We start from the raw sequence: 27,355 nt of genomic DNA on the forward strand, positions 1-27,355 counted from the left end.
GCCCCACTCACCAAGAAAACTTCTCAGGGTACAAGACAGAGAAGTACCCCGCAATTTGCTGCTACTGCATTTCTGACAAATGTCTGGTCTGACTCAGCTCAAGCCCAAAGCAGCCCCAGACTGGTCCACCAACACCGCAGGGACCAAACACTGCCCACAACAGGGAAAGAGAGCCCGATGACTGGACTGAAGGAAAAGCAGTCAAGACTCAAAAGCAAGGCCCACACAACACACACAGGAGACACCCCCAAAACACCAGGCCATACTTTCAAGAGCGGGAGGTGTAGTTGACTTAAGGACTTAATAGACTTAAGGAACTCAGTAACTCTATCAAGTGTAATAATATTACACTATAATTCACATTATAGGGAGCCCAGAACAAGAAGAGAGAAAAGGAGACAGAAAACTTATTTGAAGACATAATAGCTGAAAACTTCCTAAACCTGTGGAAGGAAACAGCTACCCAAATCCAAGAGGCAGAGAGAACCTCCAACAAAATCAACCCAAGGAGGTCCAAGACACATAGTAATTAAAATGGTAAAAAGTAGTGGAAGAGAGAATTTTAAGTGCAGAAAGAGAAAAGAAGACACATAAAAGGGAAACCCCATAAGACTATCACTGGAATCTTCATCAGAAAATTTGCAGGCCATGGGGGCGCCTGGGTGGCACAGCGGTTAAGCATCTGCCTTCAGCTCAGGGCGTGATCCCGGCGTTGTAGGATCGAGCCCCACATCAGGCTCCTCTGCTATGAGCCTGCTTCTTCCTCTCCCACTCCCCCTGCTTGTGTTCCCTCTCTCGCTGGCTGTCTCTATCTCTGTCGAATAAATAAATAAATAAAATCTTTAAAAAAAAAAAAAAAAGAAGAAAATTTGCAGGCCAGGGTCGCCTGGGTGGCTCAGTCATTAAGTGTCTGCCTTTGGCTCGGGTCATGATCCCAGGGGTCTGGAATCAAGCCCCACATCAGCTCCCTGCTCAACAGGAAGCCTGCTTCTCTCTCTCCCGCTCCCCCTGCTTGTTTTCCCTCTCTTGCTGCCTCTCTCTGTCTGTCAAATAAATAAATTAAAAAAAAGAAAAAAGAAAAAGAAATTTGCAGGCCAGAAGGGAGCGGGATGATATATTCAAAGTGCTGAAAGGGGGAAAAAAATTAGCCAAGAATCTTCCATCCAAAAAGGCTATTATTCAGAATAGAAGGAGAGGGTTACTTGGGTGGCTCAGTTGGTTAAGCATCTGCCTTCGGCTCAGGTCATGATCCCAGGGATCTGGGACTGAGTCCTGCGTAGAGCTCCTTGCTCAGCAAGGAACCTGCTTCTTCCTCTGCCTGTCACTGCCCCTGCTTGTGCTTTCTCTCTATCTCTCTGACAAATAAATAAATAAAACCAATAAAGAAAAAAAAGAAAGAAAGAAAGAAAAGAAAAGAAATAGAAGGAGAGGTAGAGTTTCCCAGACAAGCAAAAGCTAAAGGAGTTCATGACCACTAAACCAGCCATACAGGAAATTTTGAAGGGGACTCTTTGAGTGGATAGGAAAGACCACAAGTAAGAGCAAGAAAAGTAGGAAGCACAGAGGCAGTAAAAATAAGTATATCTGTAAAATGCAGTTGAATGACTCACAAAATAAAAGGACATAAGGTACGACACTATATACCTAAAATGTGGAAAGGAGATGAGTAAAGAATGGGTTCAAACTTAAATGACCATCAACTTAATACAGACTGCTATATGCCGAAGATGTTATTTACAAACCTAATGGTAACCACAAATAAAAAACCGGTAATAGCTATGCAAAAAACAAAGAGAAAGGAATCTGAGTATATCACTAAAGAAAATGAACAAACTGTGAGAAGAGAGCAAGAGAATTAAAAATTAGAGAAGCACTACAAAAACAACCACAAAACAAGTAACAAAATGGCAATAAATGCATATTGATCAATAATTACTTTGAATGTAAATGGACTAAATGCTCCAATCAAAAGACATACGGTGATGGAATGGATAAAAACACAAGACCGACCTATTCATATGCTGCCTGTAAGAGATAGATTTCAGATGTAAAGACTACCTGCAGATTGAAAGTGCAGGGATGGAGAAACATTGATCACGGAAATGGATGTGTAAAGAAAGCTAGAAATACGTTTATCAGATAAAATGCTTTAAAACAGAGACTGTTGGGGCGCCTGGGTGGCACAGCGGTTAAGCGTCTGCCTTCGGCTCAGGGCGTGATCCCGGCGTTATGGGATCGAGCCCCAATCAGGCTCTTCCGCTGGGAGCCTGCTTCTTCCTCTCCCACTCCCCCTGCTTGTGTTCCCTCTCTCGCTGGCTGTCTCTATCCTGTCGAATAAATAAATAAAATCTTAAAAACAAAACAAAACAAAACAAAAACAAAAAAAAATAATAAAACAGAGACTGTAACAAGAGACAAAGAAGAACATTATATAACCATTAAGGGGACAATCCAACAAGAAGATAAAACAGTTGTAAATATTTATGCATCCACCATGGGAGCACCCAAATACATAAAACAGTTAATAACAAACATAAAGGAACTAATTTATAGAAATATAATAATAGTAGGGGACTTTAAGGCCCCACTTACATCAATGGACAGATAATCTAAACAGAAAATCCACAAGAAAACATTGGCTTTGAATGACACGCTGGACCAGAAGGATTTACCAGATATATTCAAAATATTTCATCTGAAACAAAATTGATAAACCTCTAGCCAGACTCCAAAAAATAAATAAATAAATAAATAAATAAATAAATAAATAAGGAGGGAGAGAGAGGTTTCAAATAACCAAAATCAGAAATGAAAGAAGAGAAATAACAAGTGACACCACAGAAATACAAAGGATTGTAAAAGTAAAAGAACACTTTGATAAATTATATACCAACAAATTTGACAACTTAGAAGAAATGGATAAATTTCTAGAAACATATAACCTTCCAAAAATGAAGCAGGAAGAAATAGAAAATTGGAACAGACCACTCACTAGCAATAAAATTGAATCGGTAATAAAAAAAAAAGCACCCAACAAACAAAAGTTCAGGACCACTTGGCTTCGCAGGTGAATTCTACTGAACATTTAAATAGTTAATACCTATTCTTCTCAAACTTTTCCTAGAAATAGAAGAGGAAGGAAAACTCCCATATTCATTCTATGAGGCCAACATTACCCTGATACCAAAACCTGATAAGGACACCACTAAAAAAGAGAACTACAGGTCAATATCTCTGATGAACGTAGATTCAAAAATCTACAACACAATATTAGCAAACTAAATCCAACAATGCATTAAAAAAATTATTCACCATGATAAAGCGGGATTTTTTTTTCCTGGGATGCAAGGGTGGTTCAATATTTGCAAATTAATTAGCATGATACATCACATCAATAAGAGAAAGGATAAAAAGCATCTGATTATTTTGATAGATGTAGAAAAAACATTTGACAAAGTACAGCATCCATTCATGATAAAAACCCTCAACAAAGGCACCTGAGTGGCTCAGTAGGTTAAGGGTCTGACTCTTGGTTTCAGCTCAGGTCATCATCTCATGGCTCATGGGATTGAGCCCTGCGTCCAGCTCCATGCTCAGTGGGGAGTCTGCTTGAAAGATTCCTGCTCTCCTCTCTCTCTCTCTCTCAAAATGAATAAATAAATCTTAAAAAAAAATAAATAAATAAACCTCAACAAAGTGGGTTTAAAGGGAACACACCCCAACATAAAAAAGGCCTTATATGAAAAACCCATAGCAAACATCGTACTCAATGGTGAAAAACAGAACTTTTCTCCCAGGGTCAGGACCAGACAAGGATGTTGGCTTTTATTACTTTTACTCATCATAGTACTGGAAGTCCTAGCCACAGCAATCAAACAGAAAAAAATACAAGGCATTCAAACTGGTGAGGAAGAAGTAACACTTTCACTATTTAGAGATGACATGATACTACATATAGAAAACCCTAAAGACTCCACCAAAAAACTACTAGGACTGATAAATGAATTCAGTAGTTGCCGGATACAAAATCAACATACAGATATCTGCTGCATTTCTACACATTAAATGAAGTAGCAGAAAGATAAATTTAAATTCTCATTTTCAATTGCACCAAAAATAATAAAACACCTAGGAATAAACTAACCAAAGAGGTGAAAGCCCTGTGCTCTGAAAACTATAAAACACTGATGAAAACAATTGAAGACAACAAAAATAAATGGAAAGATATTCCGTGCTCATACATTGGAAGAACAAACATTGTTAAAATGTGTATACTGCCCAAAGCAATCTACAGATTTAATACAATCCCTATCAAAATGCCAACAGCATTTTTCACAGAACTAGAACAAAAAATTCTAAAATTTATATGGAGCCACAAAAGACACCAAATACTCAAAGCAAACTTGAAAAAGAACAACAAAACTGTGGGTATCAAAATCCCAGACTTCGAGTTATACTATAAAGCTGTGATCAAAACAGTATGGTACTGACACAAAAATAGACACATAGATCAATAGATTAGAAAAGAAAGCCCAGAAATGAACTGATACTTATATGGTCAATGAATCTTTGACAGAGGCAAGAATACACAATGGGAAAAAGTCTCTTCAACAAACGGTGTTGGGAAAACTGGACAGCAACATGCAAAAGAATGAAACTAGACCACTTTCTTACACCATACACAAAAATAAACTAAAAACGGATTAAGGACCTAAATGTGAAATCTGAAACCGTAAAAATCCTAGAAGAAATCACAGGCAGTAATTTCTCTGACATTGGCCATAACAACGTCTTTCTAAATATGTCTCTTAAAAAGGAGGAAACAAAAATAAATTACTGGGACTATATCAAATAAAAAACTTCTGCACTGAAAAGGAAACAACCAATAAAACTGAAAAACAACATACTGAATGGGAGAAGATATTTGCAAATGGCATATCCAACAAAAGGTTAGTATCCAAAATATAGAAAGAAATTATACAACTCAACAAAAAACCCACAAAAATTCCAATTAAAAATCGGGCAGAAGACATTGAATAGACATTTCTCCAAAGAAGACATCCAGACGGGCAACAGACACATGAAAAGATGTTCAACATCACTCATCATCAGGAAAATGCAAATCAAAACCACAGTGAGATATCACCTCACGCCTGTCAGAATGGCTAAAATAAAAAACTCAAACAAGTGTTGGCAAGGATGTGGAGAAAAAGGAACCTTCTTACACTGTTGGTGGGAATGCAATCAGTGCAACCACTGTGTAAGATAATATGGAGGTTCCTCAAAAAATTAAAAAATAGAACATATGATCCAGTGAATTCACTACTAAGTATTTACCTAAAGAATACAAAACAGTAATTCAAAGGGATACATGCTCCCCTATGTTCATTGCAGCTTTATTTACAATAGCCAAGATACGGTAACAGCCCAAGTGCCCACCGATAGATGAATAGATGAAGAAGATGTGATGTGATGTGTGTGTGTGTGTGTGTGTGTATAAAATATAGGAATATTATTCAGCCATTAAAAAAGAATGAAATCTCACTAGTTGCAATGACAGGGATAGAGCTAGAGAGTGTAATGCTAAGTGAAATAAACCAGTCAGAGAAAGACAAATACTATATGATTTCATTCATATGTGGAATTTAAGGTAGAAAACAATGAACAAAGGAAAAAAGAGACAAACCAGATATAGACTCTTAACTACAGAGAACAAACAGTTATCAGACGGGAGGTGGGTGGGGGATGGGTGATAAGTGAATGGGATTAAGAGTTCACTTATCTGATGAACACTGAGTAATACATGGAAGTGTACAATCATTGTATTGTACATCTGAAACTGATGTAACAGTGTATGTTAACTATACACTAAATTATTTTTAGAAGTGTCCTCTTGTCAATTCAATGATCTTTCTTCTTACGGTATATGAACTCAATAACATTTTATAGCACATTTGGTAGACCATGATCATGAACAATTACACATTTAACTGCAAGTCAGGACTTTTAGAATTATTGCTAACTACATGTGACTTTACATGTGACTCCAGGAAGCCAGGTAATAATTATTACTTAAATTTCCTAAGCTGAGAAGAAAATGAAAAGACTATTTAAGATAATGTCCAAAAATTCTTTTTTTTTTTAAATTGATTTATTTATTTTGACAGAGAGACAGCCAGCGAGAGAGGGAACACAGCAGGGGAGTGGGAGAGGAAGAAGCAGGCTTCCAGCGGAGGAGCCTGATGTGGGGCTCAATCCCAGAATGCCGGGATCACGCCCTGAGCCAAAGGCAGACGCTTAATGACTGAGCCACCCAGGCGCCCCCTGTCCAAAAATCCTTCTTGAATCAATAAAATATAACTATTATTTTACCAATACTTTTCTATGTTTTGGTTATTAGCTAAACCAAGCATACCAAATATAAAGAAATGGAGAGGATGCTTGGGTGGGGACAGGCAGGCCCTATGAGGGGTAGATTGGGAAGCACATATTGTAGATTTATTATGTGTCTCAAACTATGTATTGTTCATCAGGTTATTCTAAATAAAACAAACATGAAGAAACCTCTCTTTTGCATCATGCCTTGTAAAAAGTAGTATGTAAAAATTATTTGGTTATTTAGATTGGATTAATGTATTAGAAAATGTTACAGGAGATAAGGCAGTAAAAAAACTTGAAGGAAGAAGTAAGTGAAACACATAGGAGAAAGGAGCAGGAAGATCAAATATTAGAAATTGGAATAGCTGGGGCCTGAAAGAATACATTTAGAAGGTGCTAATAATTACGATTCTCATGAAAAGCAATTAAAACTATTCTCCAAACTTCATTGATTCAAGTAGATCCTTGATACTTTTCACCAAACAACCTGTATTAATATTTTTCCTACTTGTCCTCACTTATTTTCTCAACAATGACAAAAATATTTTTTGAACACCTACTTTATTTCAGGTGCTATTCTCAGATTTAGTGCTAGGACTCATCAGTGTAAAACAAAACTCTCTGTCCTTTGGAGCCCGTGTTTTATGGAAGAAGGCAGATAACATAAGAGAAAGATAGTAAGTAAATAATAGAGTATGTTAGACTATAATAAGATGTATGAAAATATGTGGAAGGTAAGGGAGATAAGAATATACAAAGAGGACAGGTGTCTGGGTGGCTCAGTTGGTTGGGTGACTGACTCTTGATTTCAGCTCGGGTCACGATCTCATGGTTGTGAGATTGAGCCCTGCATCAGGCTCCATGCTTAGCAGGAAGTCTGCTTGAGATTCTCTCTTTCCCCCTCTGCCCCCATCCTCTCTGTCTCTAAAATAAATAAATAAATAAATAAATAAATAAATAAATAAATAAATAAATGTAAATCTTAAAAAAAAGAGAGAATATGCAAAAAGGAGTGTTGATAATTTTAAGTATGGCAGTCAGAGTCAGCCTCATTAAGAAAGTGATATTTGTGGGGCGCCTGGGTGGCACAGCAGTTAAGCGTCTGCCTTCGGTTCAGGGCGTGATCCCAGCATTATGGGATCGAGGCCCACATCAGGCTCCTCCGCTGGGAGCCTGCTTCTTCCTCTCCCACTCCCCCTGCTTGTGTTCCCTCTCTCGCTGGCTGTCTCTATCTCTGTCGAATAAATACATAAAATCTTAAAAAAAAAAAAAAAAAAGAAAGTGATATTTGTGCAGAGACTTTAAAGAAGTACGAGAGTAGGTCCTGCAATATCTAGGGTAAGAAACATTCAGGTAAAGAGAACAGAAAGCTCAAAGGCCCTGAGGTGGAAGCATGCCAGTTATTATGAAACAAGAGAGAAACCAGTGTCCTAAATGGAATGAGTGAAGAGGAAAGCAGATTAGGTCAAAGGAGGAGAGTGGCTCAGACAATTGAAAAGGTCTTTTCTTTTTCATTTCAACTTATCTATATTTATTTTTACTCTGAGGTACATAGGAAGTCAAGGGGATTGTGAGTAGAGGTCTGACATGATTTGTTTTAAAATTAAAAGAATCACTATGTTTGAAAAAGGAGCTTAGATGGACAAATGCAGACACTGGGAGATTACTTTGAAAATTACTGCAATAATTCAGGCCAGAGAAGATGGTGGTCCTCTAGCAGGTAAGTGTTTCCTCTAGCATGATCATTACTCTTCTTGAATTTACTCTTTAGACAGAAGTTCAGCTAGTAGTTATTTACCCTTTTCCGTCTCTTGGAAAAAATGTGTTTCCTGTTCATTCCCACGTACATGTCCGTGTAAACTGGTATAAACGTGTATTAACAAGTTAGGTATGGTATGCTTGGACAACCTAGAGCATCTTACTTTTTACCATCATTTTGTTATCGTCACACTTTATCTTTAAATCATAAACTACCCATTTACATAATAAATATTGTTGTTTGCTCTAAGTACAGCTGGACATTCCACATCCGGAATTATTTTTGATGATTATGACTCCTCAAATCATCCACTCCATCCTCAGGACCCAGGAGGAACTGATCAAACCAAAACCAAAGTTAAGACATTGTATCTCTTCAAAATCTCATCTTGTGCCTTAATTTAACTCTCAAATTATCTTTGCCCTTTCCAAATTTCTTTTCATTCCGTGACAATACAAGTTTGTATACTAAAAGGCATTAGGAAACTTCACCAAAAATTTCTATATCTTCTTCTTTTCAATTTTTAAACACTGAAGATCCCAAATTATATTCTTTACCATAGAACTACTACTATATACTACCTCTGCCGAAGTGCCAAATTCATGATCATTTTCTGATAGGGAGAGGGCATATTGTGATAATGTTTACTACACACGGCATTTGGAGGCCAAAGTTCTTTGATTATAATTTTTTTATTACAATGAAATTCACATAACATAAAATTAATCATTTTAAAGCGAAAAATCCAATGAACTTGACGCAATTTCTCTTCACATGTTAATAACCATGGGAAGGCTATAACACCCTCTCCAATAATATGGAAGTCCCCTTTGGAAATAAAAACAGCACTGGGGGAAAATGTAAGAGAAAATAAGAGACAAATCATCCTATGAGGAAATGTTCCAATAATACCTTTTAACGGTAATTATTGAAAAATTGCTAAAAACTGCAAAACAGTAAGCATAAAAAATAGTAAGACATGTTTTGCCTTCCAGAATGTTAATACCTCAGTGACAGGATTGTTTTTTGGTTTTTGTTTAAGATTTTATTTATTTATTTATTTAGAGAACATGCATGCACAGGGGGAGGGGCAGTGGGTGGGGGAGAGGAAGAACCCCAGCAGACTCCACGCTGAGCATGGAGCCTGACATGGGGCTCAATCTCAGGATCCTGAGATCATCACCCCAACCAAAATTAAGAATTGGATACTCAGGGCGCCTGGGTAGCGCAGTCATTAAGCGTCTGCCTTCGGCTCAGGGCATGATCCTGGCATTATGGGATTGAGTCCCACATCGGGCTCCTCCGCTGGGAGCCTGCCTCTTCCTCTCCCACTCCCCCTGCTCGTGTTCCCTCTCTCGCTAGCTGTCTCTCTCTCTGTGTCAAATAAATAAATAAAATCTTTAAAAAAAAAAAAAAAAAGAATTGGATACTCAACCAACTTCGCCACCCAGGCCCCCTGGATTGTTTTGCTTTGTTGTTGGTTTTTTTTTTTTTTTCTATATTCATTACCAGATCTTTTTTGATTAATAGTATTTAAAAAGGAGAACACTTTCTTATAAGAGCAGTTACGATACTATTCCACATTATACAAGATCTTATTTGTCACAGATGTGGCAGACATATTCTCTGGGCTATTTAACTGAGGGGGGGGGAAGAAAGAGATGGAGTTGCTGCTTTTTCATTATTTTTTTTTTATCATAACCATATTGGTGAACAAAATACTAAAATAGCTCTGATCGTAGTGAAGATATTTTTTTCATTTCCTCATTTTGCCTTCCACCTGTGTCTGATACACTATTAGATATGGAGCAACACATCATGGAAACACATCATGTGTACTCCGGGAGCATTTTTTAAGGACAAAAAGCAATTCTAGTAGACCCAAAAATAAAGATCTTCTTGAAACACCAAGGTTTTATGGCTAATTCCATGTTAATATTAAGTCAGTGGTAGAATGAAAATTTAAGTTCAGCTGACCTGAGTCCATTTTTAGGGCTCTATTAACTAGAACCTAATACTGGCCTGCCCATTCAGTTGGTAAGTGCAGAATCATAGCTTCTCCATTTTCAAATAAGATTAAAGTTGGCTGAGCTCTCTTGATATTTTCAACAGTTATTTTGACCTCAAAGAGCTCTCTTTTCTGTTTTGTTTTCTGCCCTTCTTACTTTACGTACTTCCCTCTGCTCTTCCACACCAACATCTCCATCATTTTATTGACAATTTCTTCTCACAAATACTGTATGAGGGCACACTACAAAGTTGGTCATAAATTATTGACAGGTGAATCCACACACAATTGTGAGATGAGTTTTCTTGGGCTTCTGTGCTTCTGATTTGAAACCTGTTAAAATATAATGAGGCAATTAAAACAAATGTAAGAAATACTGTCCACTGTCTACATAATGCTAAAATAAATTGGCAAAGATATTGGTAAGGGTTTGGTGAGAAGAGTTTCTAAGTGGTTATGTTATTGGAAAAGGAAATTTGAATTTAGATTGCGTTAGTTCTCAAATGGTAACAAAAGGGCCTTCATAATTAAGGCATAAAAATGACTCAAAAATTTTTAAAGAAAAATACTACTAGTCACATAAAATTAAATAAAGTTCCTAACAAATAAGAAAAATCATATAGTATTCTATAGACAGTTCTTTACTTATCTTTCAACCTCTTACCTAGAAGTATATTTATCAATAAAACAACAGGCTAGTGAAATTATCTTTGTGTATATTTAGTGAGTAGACCAAGCAGATGAGTTATTATTGAAAAGTATCTAGAACTAACTAAAGAATCATAGGGGCACCTGGGTGTCTCAGTCAGTTAAGCATCTGCCTTTGGCTCAGGTCATGATCCCAGGGTCTTGGCATTGAGTCCTGCATCAGTTCCCCTCCTCAGCAGGGAGTTTGCTTCTCCCTCTCACTCTCCCTCAGTGCTCTCCCTCTCTTTCTCTCTCTCTCAAATAAATAAATAAATAAATAAATAAATAAATAAATAAAATCTTTTAAAAAAATAAATGAAGAATCATAGATATCAAGGCCATTTAAAGGCAGGGAAAATAGCATTATATATTTTGATGCATTCTGAAGACAGAATTTATTACAATACAGTGATAGACAATTATGATAATTATAATGGGTAAGTGGGAGTAGGGCTCTGTTCTATTTGCTCTTCAGCATCCTGAAGGAGCAGTGTTAATTAGTCAAGCTTAAAAGGCAACACTGATCTTCACTGTAAAGGCTATGGACTGGTACTCTTCATCTTGTGTGACTAGGCTAAAAGCATAAAACAACTTTGATTCAGGCCTCAGGGAGAATTCTGACAGATGTTCTCTAAAAGTTTTCCTTGATGTTCAAGAGTTTTTTTGGGTATGGACAGAGCCACATTAAATTACTGCCACCCAGGAAACCAAGGCCTACTAACATCAAAATGTCAATTTGGGCCCACTTTTGTGATTTTAGAAAGAGTCCACTAGTCATATATTTGTTTAAATAGCGAAAGAAAACTCAAGATAAACAAGTGCTATAAAAAAGTAGGACATATATTTTGTCAAAATTGTTAACAAATTCACTATGCTTGGGCTGGTGGAAGTGAAATAAGTGGTGTTTTAAATCAAAATGTGATCTTGCTCAGAAGTTTATATTATTCACACCCAAATAATGCCTATCAGAAGCAAATAAAAATCCACTCTGTAAATTTCAAATTAATTCTACAAACATTTAACATAATAATGTTAAGCACACTATCAAAAATAATCAGGCATAAAAAACAAATTATCTGATTAAAAATTGGGCACGGAGACATGAACGGACATTTCTCCAACGAAGACATCCAGATGGCCAACAGACACATGAAAAGATGTTCAATAACACTCATCATCAGGGAAATGCAAATCAAAACCACAGTGAGATATCACCTCACACCTATCAGAGTGGCTAAAATCAAAAATTCAAGAAACAAGTGTTGAAGATGTGGGGGGAAAAAGGAAACTTCTTACACTATTGGTGGGAATGTAACTGGTGCAGCCACATGGAAAACGGTATGGAGTTCCTCAAAAAATAAGAAATAGAACTACCCTAGTATCTAGTAATCACACTACTGGGTATTTAACTAAAGAATATGAAAGCACTAACTTAAAGAGATATATGCACCCCTATGTTTATTGCAGTTTTATTTACAGTAGCCAAATTATGGAAGCAGCCTAAGTGACCAACGATAGATGAATGGATAACGAAGAGGGGGTATATATATATACAATGGAATATTATTCAGCTTTAAAAAAAAGAATGAAATCTTACCATTTGCAATAACATGGAGCTAGAGAGTATAATGTCAAGTGAAATGAGTGAATCAGAGAAAGACAAATACGATATGATTTCACTCATGTGAAATTTAAGGGGAAAAAAAACAAATGAACAAAGGAAAAAAGAGACAAACCAAAAAACAGACTCTTAAGTATAGAGCACAAACAAATGGTTACCAAAGAGAAGGTGGGTGGGGAAATGGGTGAAATAGGTGATGGGGATTAAAGAGTATATTTATCATGAGGAACATTGAGTAAGATAGAATTAATGAATCACAACATTGCACACCTGAAACGAATAAAATGCTGTATGTTAATTATACTGGAAGTAAAATGTTAAAAAATAATAACAAAATAATCAGACATATAAGAAAATCAACATGAATGAGTAATAGGAGAAAAACATAATAGAAACAGACATACATGAGTATAAGACATTGGAATTATCAAACAAATGTTATAACAACTATATTCAGCATAATCTAGAAATTAAAAGATAAATTTGAAAATGTTGGAAGAAAGCTAACAATTATAAATAGTGACAGAGTAGATTTGACAAAGAACCAAATTGAAATTATAGAACTGAAAAATTCACTAAACAAAATTAAAAACTTAATGGAGGCTTTTAACACCACATTAGCCACAGATGAGAAAAAAAAACAACAACAACAGTGAAATGGAAGATAGATGAGAAGTAAACATATAAAGAAAAAAGGATAAAGGATTAAAAAAACAAAACATATAGAGTGCTGTGAATGGGTCTATAATGTATATAACTGGAATCCCAGAAGAAGGGAAGAAAGATAGGGTGGAAACAACATTTGAAGCAAGTTAGCTGAGAATTTTCCGAAGCTGAAAAAAGGCACCAGATTTAAAACATATATTACCTTCAAACAGCTGACCTTTCAAAAACAGTAATAAAAATATGAAAACATTGTAACAATATCTTTGAGTGGCTGAGAGAAACAAACTACACATTTCTAATTTTATACTCAAAGAAAATATTCTTTTAGAAAAGTTGAAATAAAAACAGTTTTAGACACAGAGAATTAAACTCTAAACTTTCCACTCTAAAGCAAATAGTAGAGTATTGTTCAGGTTTAAGGAAAATGGTTGAAGTGGAAGGTAGGAGAGGCAGAAATAAATCAGAAGCAACGCAAACCATAAACACTTGGAAAAGTCTAAATGAATTCTATATAAATCTACACATCTACTGTTTTCTAGGGCTAGATTTTTTACTGAATCTGAGATGCCAACAATTGTTGAGAGACTATTTATTTAACTAACACTGTGAAATAAATTCATCTAAGATGGGAATTTAGTAGAAAACCCTGCAGAAGCTGGAGAACAAAGGACTCTTCTGGTGTAGGAATAAATGAAAACTAAAACTACACCCAGAAAGAGTAACAGTGAGAAGTGCATGTCTCAATCTTGCCACCAAGTGGAAGATGACAGGAAAAAATTACATCCCCTGAGAAGTTGAACCACGGGCTGGGAGTTACACAGTTCTTCCATCTGAATCTATAATATCAGGGTATTTAAAAAAACAAAACAAAACAAAAAAACAAGCGGAGTGTTTTAGTAATCTCAGGTTTGTGGTGCCTCTCTTTGACTGGCAGAAGCAAACACTAATCCTTCGTGACAGGGCTCAACTTCAGTTCAGACCTACAGTGATTATAAAAGGCCAGCAGTTGTAAGACAGGTGCCAATTGTAGAGATTTAAAATGTGGGAAAAGATGTGAGAGCATTAAAGTGCACAAAAATAATAGCATGCATATTGGAGAGGGAGTACACAGAGTAAAGAAATATTCTAGGGGCGCCTGGGTGGCACAGCGGTTGAGCGTCTGCCTTCGGCTCAGGGCGTGATCCCGGCGTTATGGGATCGAGCCCCGCATCAGGCTCCTCCGCTATGAGCCTGCTTCTTCCTCTCCCACTTCCTCTGCTTGTGTTCCCTCTCTCACTGGCTATCTCTATCTCTGTCGAATAAATAAATTTAAAAAATCTTAAAAAAAAAAAAGAAATATTCTAATATATTTTTATATTGCCCAGGAAGAACATTATAAAACAATTAATACTAGACTTTGATGAGTGAAGAATACGTGTTGTAATCTTTAGAGCAACTACAAAAAAATTAGTAAGAGTAAATTCTAAATTAAAATAAGAAAAAATGGAATCATAGAATTATTAAACAGTTCAAAAAGAGGAAAGACAAAAAAGAAAAAGTAATTTGAATGGGCTGTGCACCTGTACAGTATAAAAATTCTAAATCTATATATGCCTAGTAATACGGCATCAGCACATCAAAATAGTTACAGAATTGTAAGTAGAATCACAGTGGGAGATTTTAGTATACTTTTCTCAGTAGGGGAAGAAGAAACAGATAAAAGTCAAAGAACTGCAATCACATGGAATATGTTCTCTGACCACAATGAAATTAAGCTGAAACCTAAAGCAAAGGTATAATTATAAATACAGAGATATTTATAAATTAAGAAATGAAATGCATTTCTAAGTAACTCATAGGTCAAAGAACAACTCAAAATGGAAATTAGAATATATTTTGAACTGAATGACAATAAAAATAGTTTAAAATTATAGTCTTTTTCTTTTTTAAGATTTTATTTATTTATTTGACAGAGAGAGAGACAGCCGGCGAGAGAGGGAACACAAGCAGGGGGAGTGGGAGAGAAAGAAGCAGGCTCATAGCGGAGGAGCCTGATGTGGGGCTCGATCCCAGAACGCCGGGATCACGCCCTGAGCCGAAGGCAGACGCTTAACGACTGAGCCACCCAGGCGGCCCCTAAAATTATAGTCTTAAATGAACATATTTGATGAAAAGAAAGGGGAATTTCAGGAGTCAAATGTTCATACAAGAAATCAGAGAGAGAATAGCAAAGTCAACACAAAGAAATTAAATGGAAAAAAGTAATAAAGATGAGAACTGAAATAAATAAAAAATTAAAAAAAAAAAAAAGGACACAGAGGAAAGAGAGAGAGAATCCACAATGCCTAAAAGTTCTTTCTTTGAAGAGAGAAATTGAATCGGAAAACACACCTACTGAGAATAATGGGAAAACAAACAAACAAACAAAAAAACAGACACTTGCACATATGTACACACAGTAATAATAGAAACTTAGGAGAATATAATTTCATATTTTTCAGATATGAAAAAGAAAATAAATGACAATTACAATGAGGAAGACTTCAACACTTTGTGATGGTTCATTTTATGTGTTGACTTGACCAGCCACACCCAGATTCAACATTATTTTTAATTATATCTTGAGGGTGTTTCTGGGTAAAATTAGCATTTGTATCAGTAGACACAGGAAAGTAGATTGCCCACCCCAATGGGGGTGGGCGTCATCCAATCCACTGAAGGCTTAAATAGAACAAAAAGACCTCAGAAGGAGGACTTTGCCTTTTCCTGCCTCACTTTGTGAGCTGAGACATCTCAGTGTAGTTCATCTTCTTCTACCTGAACCCTGGCTTTTATACCATTAGCTCCCCTGTTTCCCAGCCCTTCGTACTTGAAGGGAATTTAGAACCCCAGGTGGGGACCGCAGGCCTCCATAATCATGTGAGCCAATTCCTCACAATAAGTCTCCATGTATCAATTATTCCTCATTGTGTGTGATCAGTCAGGGTTCTTCAGAACCAATAGGAGATCTATACAGATCTTCTTCCCTAAAGAACCCTAGCTGCTGATCCACACACAATAAGGGAACATTTATAATTATGCAAATAAGAAATATGTTTAAAAGTACTTTATAAAGTGTGAAATGTGGTTGCTTTCAAAATTAACAATAGCATGTGTCACACATTTACTAAGTGCAGGAGACTATGCTAAGTGATTTTGGCTTTTATCTCCTTTCTCTTAAAATCCCAACAGATAGATATTATTTTTATTTTCATTTACAGATGAGGAAAGAGGTGCTCAGGTAGGTTGAACAACTTATCCAATTTCACACAGGGAGTGGGCCAATCATTGTCTCAAGCTGAGAACTGACTCCAAAGCCCATGCTCTTCACCACAGTTTTACAGTAACAGGGATGACTCCTAACTGGACTGCTTCCAACAGGTGCCAGGTGTTCTCCTGGTAAGAAAGCTGAGGAACATTTGTGTTGACAGCACTAGATGACCACTCAGCTCCTTTTGACCGTAAAGTTCTTCTCTACCCTCTTTTCTTTTTTTCCTGATTCACTCTTTTTCTCTTTCCTTCACCATTTCTCTTTCTCTCATTCTCATAAATGGCCCACAAATCAGATTCTTAACGGCTTGGCACGCTCTTATCTTTCTGAGAAAGGGTGTGAAGTTTTTTGTCTTTCCAGATACTTACAAGTTAGAGGAGAACACTGAGCCATCCTCCCAGAGCCATGGTCCTTCAGTCTGCTGGCGAGAAAGTCCTATCCAGAATGAATTATCAGGTCGAGAAGACATTTGCCTTACTATAAAGTCCTGTAGAAAAGCATAAAAACAAATGCATGTCAAAGAGTCACAGAGAGTGAGGCAGAGATGATAGAGATAAAAAGATGGAGAGAGTCTTACAGACATTGAGAAAGGGACAACATATTGAATCACCTTGGTGAAGAACGCATGCGTATACTGGCATCAACCTAGAGACGAGTGCCAATTACTGAATGCCATTGAGCGTCTCAAAAAGGATATTTCATTTCTTCAGAGTCTTTATTGTTTAATTTTCCAATAAAGAATAGATCCATAATGTCAAAATTATAATGCCTCCATGCAACTGGCCTGACAAGATCCAAGAATGACAGAGCCCCAGGGCAATTTTCATGGACAACAGGCCACTATCTTCTCAAATTGAATATATGAATTTATAACACTTTTGTCAAGAAATGCTTTGCAGAGTTAGATAAAAATATAAAAATAACTTAGTTCCACTTCATGTTTAATGAATAAGTAATTTGAGGTTTAATGACGACATTTGACAAATGACAGGAACATCAGAAAGCCAGACAGACTTCCATTGTCATTCCCTTTCTTTGCCACAATCTACTTCCCGTTCATTTTCATGCAAACTACAACTGTAGGGTAAGGCAGGACAGAAACACAAAAGTTGAAAGGAAGTGAAAGTAAATGTAGGAGTTACAGATTGTTTAGATTTATAGTGTAAAGTGTTTCCTGACTATTAATCCCTTCTTATAGACCAACTGAGTTCTACCCTTCATTCATGATGCATTATAACTCCCACTTTTTCTGTAAAACTTTATATATGTTTCCTGACTATTAATCCCTTCTTATAGACCAACTGAGTTCTACCCTTCATTCATGATGCATTATAACTCCCACTTTTTCTGTAAAACTTTATATATCCAGGGATCTCTCTTTAAATTCGTATGTCATTGATTGCCAATACCAGATATTTAACTTTTAGCAGCCGTTTCTTTCTTCTTACAAACTATATAAGCATTGAAATAGCAAGGTTACTTTTTAAACCTCTTTGCCTTTCCCAGTATCTTGCAAGGAGTAGATGATTTATAAATGTATATTATTACTGCTATTTTCCTTGATGATAATGATGACAAGGTGGAGAATTTTCTATTTTACTCTATCAGATTTAAGAATTGAAATCCAAACCCACAAAAATGAGTAGTGGCCTGATTGTTATAGTCATGCAAACTTAGAGTGTATTTGAATAGATTTGCTTTAAAGTAAAACACACCGGGTGGTGCAGATGGTTAAGCATCTGACTCTTGGTTTTGGCTCAGGTCCAGATCTCAAGGTCATGAGATTGAGACCTGCATCAGGCTCTGCACTCAGTGCAGAGTCTTCCTGAGATTCGATCTATCCCTCTGTCCCCCTCCCCGCCTCATGTACACACTCTCTCTATATATAAAATAAAATAAATAAAATCTTTAAAAAAATAAACTGAAAATATTTATTTTTTGAATTAATTAAAAGCATATTTTACTCAATACAAGCTGTTATTATAATTATGGAGACTACTAAATATGACTTTCTCTTAGGGAAAATTTTTTATAAGATTTTATTTATCTATTTGAGAGAGACAGAGGGAGAGTGTGTTAGAGAGAGAGAGAGAGAGCACGAACAGGGGGATGGGCAGTGGGAAGAGGATAACTCCTCTCTGAGTAGGGAGCCCGATGGGGGGCCCCATCCCAGGACCGTGGGATCATGAGCCTAAGGCAGACACTTAACCGACTGAGCCACCCAGGTGCCCTCTCTTAGAGAAAATTGTCATTACCTGGAATCTACCTCTATGTTTCTGCTCAATATAGACCACAGGTAATTATAACTGGAGTCTACACTTACCAGTTCTTCTGCACTGTCTATCTTCAGGAGGTTAGAGTGCAGTTGAGAGCATTGTCTTTTACTTCTATTCCAGGAAGCTAATGATGTGCTAAATAGATAACAGTTGTTCTTATGTATGATCCAATTAGGAGGACAAGAGCTGGAAAAAGCTCCTGGAAATGAAAGGTAAATACAATGAGGTTCATAACATACCGATTTGCTCTTTCAGTGCAAACACCATTCATCCCAATAATACTTAATAATCAATGAACTGCAAGTAATATATTCCATTTTCTGTTCAAATAATAGGGAATGATTTTTATAGAAGAGACCACTTTGAAATCCCTTCATTCATTTAAAATTTAAGAATGAATTAGCTATAAACAGTGTTTTAGATAGTCAACCTCTTTTACTTCTTAACCTGTCTTCTATGCTTTCACCTTTAGTCCAGAACTCCCTTTCTTCATGATAATTCTTAAAATAAATGAACTCAAAATCAATCTTCAAGATATACAGTAATTTCATGTTAACTTATTTTAAAATTTGAGATCCATTTAAGAATGCAACTTTCCTAATGAGAAACATATAAGAGCAATTATTCACATTATAGAGTATTGCTGCTTTGTGTCTTTAGCTACTTGATACAAATAGTGAGAAGATATGGGTCCAGAGATGGAAAATTGAAGTCAAAATATTATCATAGTCAATTATGATACAATGAAAAATAAAGGTCAAGTGTATATAAAATTGTAATAAAAGTAATGATATTGTATGATTAAAGAAAAACAAATAAAACCAGAGTTTTCAGGAATGTATCTATTAGGTCTATGTCTTTTGTATATATTTAGTTCACATGCAATTCTTAATTCTTAGCACATTTTCCCTTCCTTTTCTCTCCCTTTCTTCCTTTCTGACACCCAGTTTCCTATTCTATCTATGGTACTTTAAAATGTCAATTCTCAAAGGTGGGAGAACACATTTCTTTGCTCTGCATCAAATTATACAATCTCCTACAGAGGTAGGAGAGTAGTGATCAATCCCGTAGAAAGTGATCTATTCGGGGGCACCTGGGTGGCTCAGCCATTAAGCTTCTGCCTTTGGCTCAGGTCATGATCCCAGGGTCCTGGAATCGAGCCCCGCATCAGGCTCTCTGATCTGCGGAAAGCATGCTTCTCCCTCTCCCACTCCCCTTGCTTGTGTTCCCTCTCTCGCTCTCTCTCTCTGTCAAGTAAATAAATAAAATCTTTAAAAAAAAAGAGAAAGTGACCAATTCATTAGTGATTTGAAGAAAAAAAATCTAACTTAGAAATGGTTGCCCAAATGCATGGGATGTTTATATCACTTTATTGTATATATGACAGGGGCATATTTTACTGAGATAATACTGATGTGTTCATTCCTTGAATGCATAATCCTTGTATGTAAAAGTACTATCTTTACCCACCCTACTCCAGGCCTTAGCCCCAGTAATTAACTTTCCTGGGTAAAGGGTTCCATTCATCTTTTAATCCTGCCCTTGCCTGTGGTTGTGGGAGCCTTGGTAGGAGCCACATGGTCTTCTAAAGATGATTGTGTGGGTTGACTGTGGTTCTCTTTATTTCTTGATGGAAAGTTGTCATTCTTCAATGGGTTGCTCCCTGAATTGGATCTCCAAATGGCTTCATATACCAACAACAATTATAGTGACAGAAAAAAAAGTCATTCTACTATATTTAAAATTATAATTCCAAAATCCATATTTTTGTTGGAATACAAAGGGATATATTTTTCATTAATGATAAATAGATAACACATTGCTAATTGAGAGGTAGAAATAGATGAGAGATAGATAGATGATATATGATAGAATAGATGATAGATAAATAGATGGAAAGAAATTATTACTTCCATGAAGGTGTAGTAAAAAGGAGAAAAACAAAGCAGATAGAGAACAAAGAGTATGGAAGAGAAAGCAAGAGGCACATGTAATACCATCAATTGGAGCCATGATAGATTTGAAATAGTAATAAATATTCTATCTTTCTTCTGTTATTTAAAAATGAGAGCTCCTTGAGAAGACTCTGAAGGCAAATAATACCTTATTGACAATAGAACGTGTGAGATACAAAATCTAAAGGAATTCATTCACCCAACACAAAATGTCTACTTAGTAAGTACCTCAGTTAATCCCTGATATTATTCAGAAGAGTTTAGATTAAAGATCAATTTCCTTAAATCATGAGATTCATAACAATAGTTCATAGTCTTTTTAGAGAATTTATTTCATTAGGAAGATAAACACCATATTATACTTTCTTCTTCACCTCCACTGGTTTCCTTCCTTTAATGTATCTTGGGAATTTCACAGCTTTAAAATCAGCTATTCAAGGAAGATAGAGCAATATAGTTAAGAGTATGCATTTTTTAGAAGCGCCTGAGTGACTTAGTCAGTTAAGCCTCTGACTCCTGATTTCAGCTCAGGTCATGATCTACGGGTCATGAGATGGAGCCCCATGTCCGGCTGTGTGCTAAGTGTGGAGCCTGCTTAAGAATCTCTCCCTCTGCCTCTCCCCCACTTTCACGGGCTCTCTCTCCCTCTCTAAAAAAAAAGAGAGAGAGAGAGTATGCATTTTTTCAGTAAGATTGCCTAAATTTCTAATCATGGCCTTACCACTAACTAGTTTATGGCCCTAGAAAATCAAATACACCTCCCCACCTCTCACTTCTCTTACAAGTAAAATGAGTATTAATAGCACTGATTCAATGGGGTTAATATACCGATTCAATTAGATTATGCATGTCAAGCTCTTTAAAGAGTGCTTGGCACATAAGAAATGCTTATCAAATGCCTGTTGTTGTTGTTGTTGTTGTTGTTGTTGATCTCCTCCACCAATACTCACCCATGGTACCCAGGACCACAGCTATCACCAGTATTAACAAGCATAGGATTCCCAAAGTCACAGCAATGGGACGCCAACGAGGAGATGTAGCCCAAGTTACTAGGAAGCCAGAGGGAACAGAAATTAAAATGAAGAAATATGATAAATCACAGAGCACTTCAGTTATACAGTTCATCAAAAGCTGGAAAATTCTAAAGTGAACCATTAATCACTGATATGCAGATAATCTAGTCATCTAGGATTATCTGAATTTTCCCTCACATTTAGCATACCTCTTTAAGGTTCTGGAACTATAATTTCAGCACAGTGCCCTGATATCTGTACACTCCTAATTTCAGTTTCACACTGATGGTCCTGACATTACCAGAGTTTCTGAAATCCCACTCATTTTTATAGAAGACAGCTCACTTTAGGGGAAATAGCCCCGGTTACTGAGGACAACCTTCTCTTTTCACTTATTTGTTGCATAGCCTTGGGTGAATTACTCCCTCTGTTTATTCATTTCTCTTTGTGGAAAATTGGGGTAATAATACCTCAGAGGATCATTGTGGGAACTAAATGAGCTAACACATAAAAGCATCTACTCTAGAGGCTACTAGCACGATATACGTAACTCACTGTTTGTCAACAAATACGTAGAAACATACACCTGCCTCCCTACATCTTGCATCATCCAATTTTTCTAGACCTCCTCAACTGGTTGAGCAAGAAAAGAATTGCATAAGTGTTAAAGGGAAAATAGTTGTGCAATATGAGTTTCCATAAAGCAGAAGAGACCAAATTCTCATGTCAAAACTTATGAATAATCTTTCTCTTGATAACAAGAAACTCATTTTATGTTAATACCACTGCACCAAGGATATAGTTCTGTCTTTGAGGAAACGCATTACAGAGAATTGCCAAATAGGAGAAGCATAGAGGAAACTACATGACTCATTCTATTAAGGGAGAGAGCTTGCAATGCCTTTCTCTAGATTTTACTCCTTTTCTATTATATTTAAGACTCCTGTTCCGCAAATGGAATCTTTTCATCTAGCACATATTTTTTTCTTTCACTAGTATACAAAAGAGTCCCATTTGATTAAAAAAAAATCCAAATCAATGTCTTACCCCAAAAAACACATTAGATTCATGATTCCAAACCCCATGACTTTGGAAGTCCCTTTGGCCTCTACCACAAAAATCACAAATTTGTTTTTTCCCTCACCTATCTTCTCTCTTTTCATTCTTCTCTTTCTTATCTCCAACATCCTGATGTTGTTCGTATATATTTAAGTTTCCATGACTTCCATTCTATGATTTACTCTTTTCTACTAAGCAAGCAAGTCACTCCTACTGAAATTCTTACATCTTTGCATTTCATCACACTTATTTACAGTTTCTTACTGCTGGAGTGTCTATTTCTACAGAACAGAGAAATTGTATTTTCTTTTTTTTTTTAAAGATTTTATTTATTCATGAGAGACAGAGAGAGAAAGAGGCAGAGGCAGAGGGAGAAGCAGGCTCCCCACTGAGCAGGGAGCCCAATGCAGGACTCGATCCCAGGACCCTAGGATCATGACCTGAGCCAAAGGCAGAAACTTAACTGACTGAGCCACCCAGGTGCCCAAGAAATTGTATTTTCTGCCATTATAATAATTAAATTAAATACTAATAATTAGTCACCAAATGCTTGCAATGAGGAAAGATATTTCAAAATATCTTCAGTGACTTCTGAAAATCTTTTAAAAGGTTTTCAGCTTACAAATCATAAATCTCTCAAATTTTCTCCAAAGAAGTGTTTTAGTTGATGAGAACAAGAACATTGAAGCAGAAAGAAAAGATACCTTTCTTTACGATCACAGGTCTCCCAGTGATGCCTTGAGAGTGGAAGTCTAATTGAGTATAACCATCTTCATCCAAATTTTCTACCTCAGAACGGGATTCCATTGTTCTACTGAGTTCCTGACTGACACAGCATTTGAGAGCTCTTCCCTCTCTTTTCTTAAGACAACTGCCTGTGGACAAAAGAGGATGTATGAGTCAAATCATGTGGGGTAGTCATTTACTGAGTTTTAACAAGTCGAGCTTAAGTAACTAGTCCAACCAGATATAGCCAAAGGCAGGAAATGAAAACCATGCTGTGGTAAGTTCCCATTTGTACCTTTAGATCCTGTTTCTAAGACTGATGAGTTTTAAGAAAAGCATAAGGCAGCACAATAGAGAGATCTTTGTTTCAGACCAAATATAAGAAAATATAAGAAAGAATTCATGAAACGTGAATTCATACATGCATTCATTTATTCGTGTACTTGCTCATTCACTGAACATGTATCAAATGCTCATCTTTTCAAATGGCAGGAACTGAGGATATAGGGATAAAAGATACCTGTGAAGAAGCTCATTACCTAATAGAGGAAAACTACAGACAGGTATGTGAAGGATGCCATAAGGAGGTGTTGTAACAACAGAGAGGAGAAACAAATCTCTTTAGGATTTGTCAGGGATTGATAATTCAAAGTAGTAATTATTTATTGAACAATTACTCTGAGCTAGGTACCAGCTATTGCACATGTTTTCTCATTCAATCTCAATGTTCCAACAAGTCCATATGGTATATATTTATTTTATTTTTTTAAAGATTTTATTTATTTCTATTTTGAGAGAGAGTGAGAGAGATCACAGAGGGAGAGGGAGAAGTAGATTCACCACTGAGCCTGATGCGGGGCTCAATCCCAGGACCTCAAGATCATGACCTGAGCCAAAGGCAGAAGCTTAACTGACTGAGCCACCCAGTCAGTTTATTTATTCAATTTTCAAAAAAATGAGATATAGAAATTTTAGTCCCTTAGCCAGTTTTAAGAAGCTAATAAAAATATTGAAGCAAAGAATCAAACCAAAGTGTACTTTTGCTGCAAAATGCATGATCTTTTCATATACTTATACTATAAGTACGTAGTCCCCCCTATATTTGTGGTTTTGCTTTCCATGGTTTCAGTTACCCCCAGGTAACTGTGGTCAGGAAGCAGATGATTCTCCTGATGTATCATCAGAAAGTCAATAGTAGCCTAACCCTACTTCACAAGGCCTATCTCATAGGTATGCATGCATAGGAAGAAGAAAAAAACAGTGTGTGTGTGTGTGTGTGTGTGTGTGTGTATGGTTCAGCACTATCCTTGGGGCAAGCATCCACTGGGCATCTTGGAACATATCCCCGAGATGAGAAGAAACTAGTGTGACAACTTATGGAGAATTCTGGGACTGAAATATTATGCAAAATGCCCAAATTAATGAGATATGGAAAACACTTATCATTACTGGAAACCAGAAAGGTACCCAACCCACTTACAAGACTATGAAGCAAGCAGAATGAACGAGACATCTGAAAGAAAGCCAGACACTCATTAAAGCAGTGAGGACAGATTTCTTTCAGTAATACTATTATAGTGGAAAAGAGGGACCAGCATGAAGGAACTCAGTGTCCCCAAAACAAAATACTAAAGACTTTTTAAAGGTATGCTAAGGGAAAGACACTGAGTGGTATTAAGGGGTGTTAATCCACGTGAAGATTTGTTTGTTGGTGCTTATCGAGGAGAGAAATAAAATTCTCCTGTCTTTATGATGGTGGCAGCCATACATGTTAAAGCAAGATTGTGCCCCCGCTGAAGTTAGACTCTTACCCTCCCTCAGGGACTGGGAGAGTGAGCGTTATCTCTCTTAATTCCCTGAATGTTTGCCCTTTGGAGAGATGGCTCTCAGGTACTTGAAGAAATACTTTCAAGTGGTAGGTTTACTTTTCAAAGGTCAGAGAAAGGAATTATAATTGCAAGCTTTCTAAGGTAACTGCTATCACCAAGTTTTGACCGGAACAACAATAAATTTTCCTGGAAGCACTAAGCTTTCTCAGGCAGGCATTTCCAGAGGGGGTGGGTGAGTTCAATATCATCCCAGGGACATTAAAGTGCCAGATGATGTCAAGTCTCTTAGTGCAGAAGTTTGGATGGAGATAGTGTAGCCAAGAGCTCTGCGGTTCTTACTAACACATATCAAAATGGAAGAGTCAACAGAGAGTAAATAAGAGAGTTTCTCCCTCTCACTTAGCCTGCCATGGAAGTTCTGCTAACTTTCTGTAGACACGTTGCAAAGTAGTCACGTGGATCTTAATCTCAAAGTCCATCAGCATCCCAGTTCTATAACTCGGTCTTTGGAAAACGGGATTTTTTCACAGATTGTGTATCTGGTTCAAGGAAGAAAGGTCAGCCTGCTAACAGAACAGTAATGAGGCGAGCACCTCCCAGGCAATAATAAAATGCTGGTTTTTTCCTGTCAATCCAGGCCCCCCTATGGGAGAATTTTGTGTAATAACTTTTATTTTCTAGGAATCTCTTCCTCTAATCACAATCCTAGAAAAACAATTGGCTCTCTAAGCTGTCAAAGAGATTTTCAATAAATGTAAACTTTAGTCTTTTCTTTTTGTCTAGAATTAAAACAATTGAACAGTAATTATACAAATCACTGACAAAGTGGAAAAAAAATCTCTCAGTATTTCAAGGGGCAGGAGGGGATCGGGGGAACAATCCATGTATTCAGAGAAAAATACCCCTGGTTAAACATTAATGTAAGAAACAGGCGAAAAACAAACCAATCGATTCAAAACAAACAACAACAAACACAGCAAACAACAATTATCTAATTCATATTCTCAGGGAAATTAAATTTGATGAAAAATTGCATTCATACAAGTTTGTCTTAAAAGAAAACTGAAGGGGCGCCTGGGTGGCACAGCAGTTAAGCGTCTGCCTTCGGCTCAGGGCGTGATCCCGGCGATCTGGGATCGAGCCCCACATCAGGCTCTTCTGCTGTGAGCCTGCTTCTTCCTCTCCCACTCCCCCTGCTTGTGTTCCCTCTCTCACTGGCTGTCTCTATCTCTGTCAAATAAATAAATAAAATCTTTAAAAAAAAAAAAAAACTGAAGAATCTGAGAAGAGTTCTTAAAAATGAAAAACACATTTTATAAACTAAAAATACAATTAATTGTATCAAGAGTCGGATTAAATGTTACATCAATAAGGCAGCACATTCAGAATAGCTGAATCAGTCCAGTCATGTTTTCATTTCTATATATATTTAGCTGCTGTCAACAGTAGCATTTGCTCCCGGAATTAAAGCTCAAAAAATAATATCTTTCCTACACAAATATCTGTTTCATTAGGTTTACTAGAATAAGGGTTAAACCAGCAAAAGAAAACACAAGAGAGCCTGAGGCATGTTCAGGGTGATTTTTTGGAAAACTTACGTAAATAAGTGAATAAAAATAAATAAATAGATACAAATAAATGAATAAATGAATTAAATAGAAAGTAAGATTATTAAAAAACAAATTAGCATTCACTTAAAACTGTAGGAAAAAAATATTGCGTCTTCAGGAGATAGCAACCTTCCAAAGTATCTTCCCCATTAATGTTCACAAATCTCCAAAAAAGTCCTCAAATTTCATCTCTAATTTGAAGGCTAACTTGGATCTCCTTCATCCCTTCTTCTCTCCCTCCCTCCCTTTCTCTCCCCCCTTCTATCCATTAAGCAATTAAACATCTATTAAACACTTACCGTATTCTCAGAAGACTGGATACAAAGAAGAATGAGACCCAATCCCCATCCTAATTGGTTTCACATTACATCTGGAGGAGAAAAACAAAACAAAAACAAAAACAAAAAAACCTTAAACTGTTTAAGTACCTCCGGTTTGGACAGACCACAAAAATTACTTAGCTTTGTTCACAACACTCT

General features: G+C 36.6%; 1 protein-coding gene across 4 annotated transcripts; it reads right to left on the bottom strand.

Moving 5' to 3' along the window:
- Positions 1–8,810: 8,810 nt before the first annotated feature.
- Positions 8,811–23,582, bottom strand: CLEC7A (C-type lectin domain containing 7A). 4 transcript variants are annotated; one of them, XM_026502461.4, is made up of 6 exons: positions 23,416–23,582; positions 21,590–21,688; positions 20,231–20,368; positions 18,732–18,883; positions 16,777–16,895; positions 8,811–10,478 (listed from the first exon to the last, which is right to left on the bottom strand). In XM_026502461.4, the coding sequence occupies exons 1-6, from the start codon at positions 23,516–23,518 to the stop codon at positions 10,343–10,345; spliced, it is 747 nt and encodes a 248-aa protein (XP_026358246.1). In that variant the 5' UTR covers positions 23,519–23,582; the 3' UTR covers positions 8,811–10,342. The 4 variants fall into 4 exon arrangements, with proteins under 4 accessions (XP_026358246.1, XP_026358247.1, XP_026358249.1 ...); XM_026502462.4 differs by lacking the exon at positions 20,231–20,368; XM_026502464.4 differs by lacking the exon at positions 16,777–16,895.
- Positions 23,583–27,355: the final 3,773 nt, after the last annotated feature.

This window comes from Ursus arctos, unplaced genomic scaffold (assembly GCF_023065955.2).
Source record: "Ursus arctos isolate Adak ecotype North America unplaced genomic scaffold, UrsArc2.0 scaffold_26, whole genome shotgun sequence".
Classification (NCBI taxonomy): domain Eukaryota; kingdom Metazoa; phylum Chordata; class Mammalia; order Carnivora; family Ursidae; genus Ursus; species Ursus arctos.

Bases quoted from the DNA above. Each gene is read 5' to 3' on its own strand.
- CLEC7A (XM_026502461.4), bottom strand. From the start codon at position 23,518: ATGGAATCCCGTTCTGAGGTAGAAAATTTGGATGAAGATGGTTATACT. The intron at 21,689-23,415 runs GTATCTTTTCTT...CTGGCTTCCTAG, and splicing joins ACCTGTGATCGTAAAGAAAG to TAACTTGGGCTACATCTCCT. The intron at 10,479-16,776 runs GTAAGTATCTGG...ATATTTTAACAG, and splicing joins TCAGTGTTCTCCTCTAACTT to GTTTCAAATCAGAAGCACAG.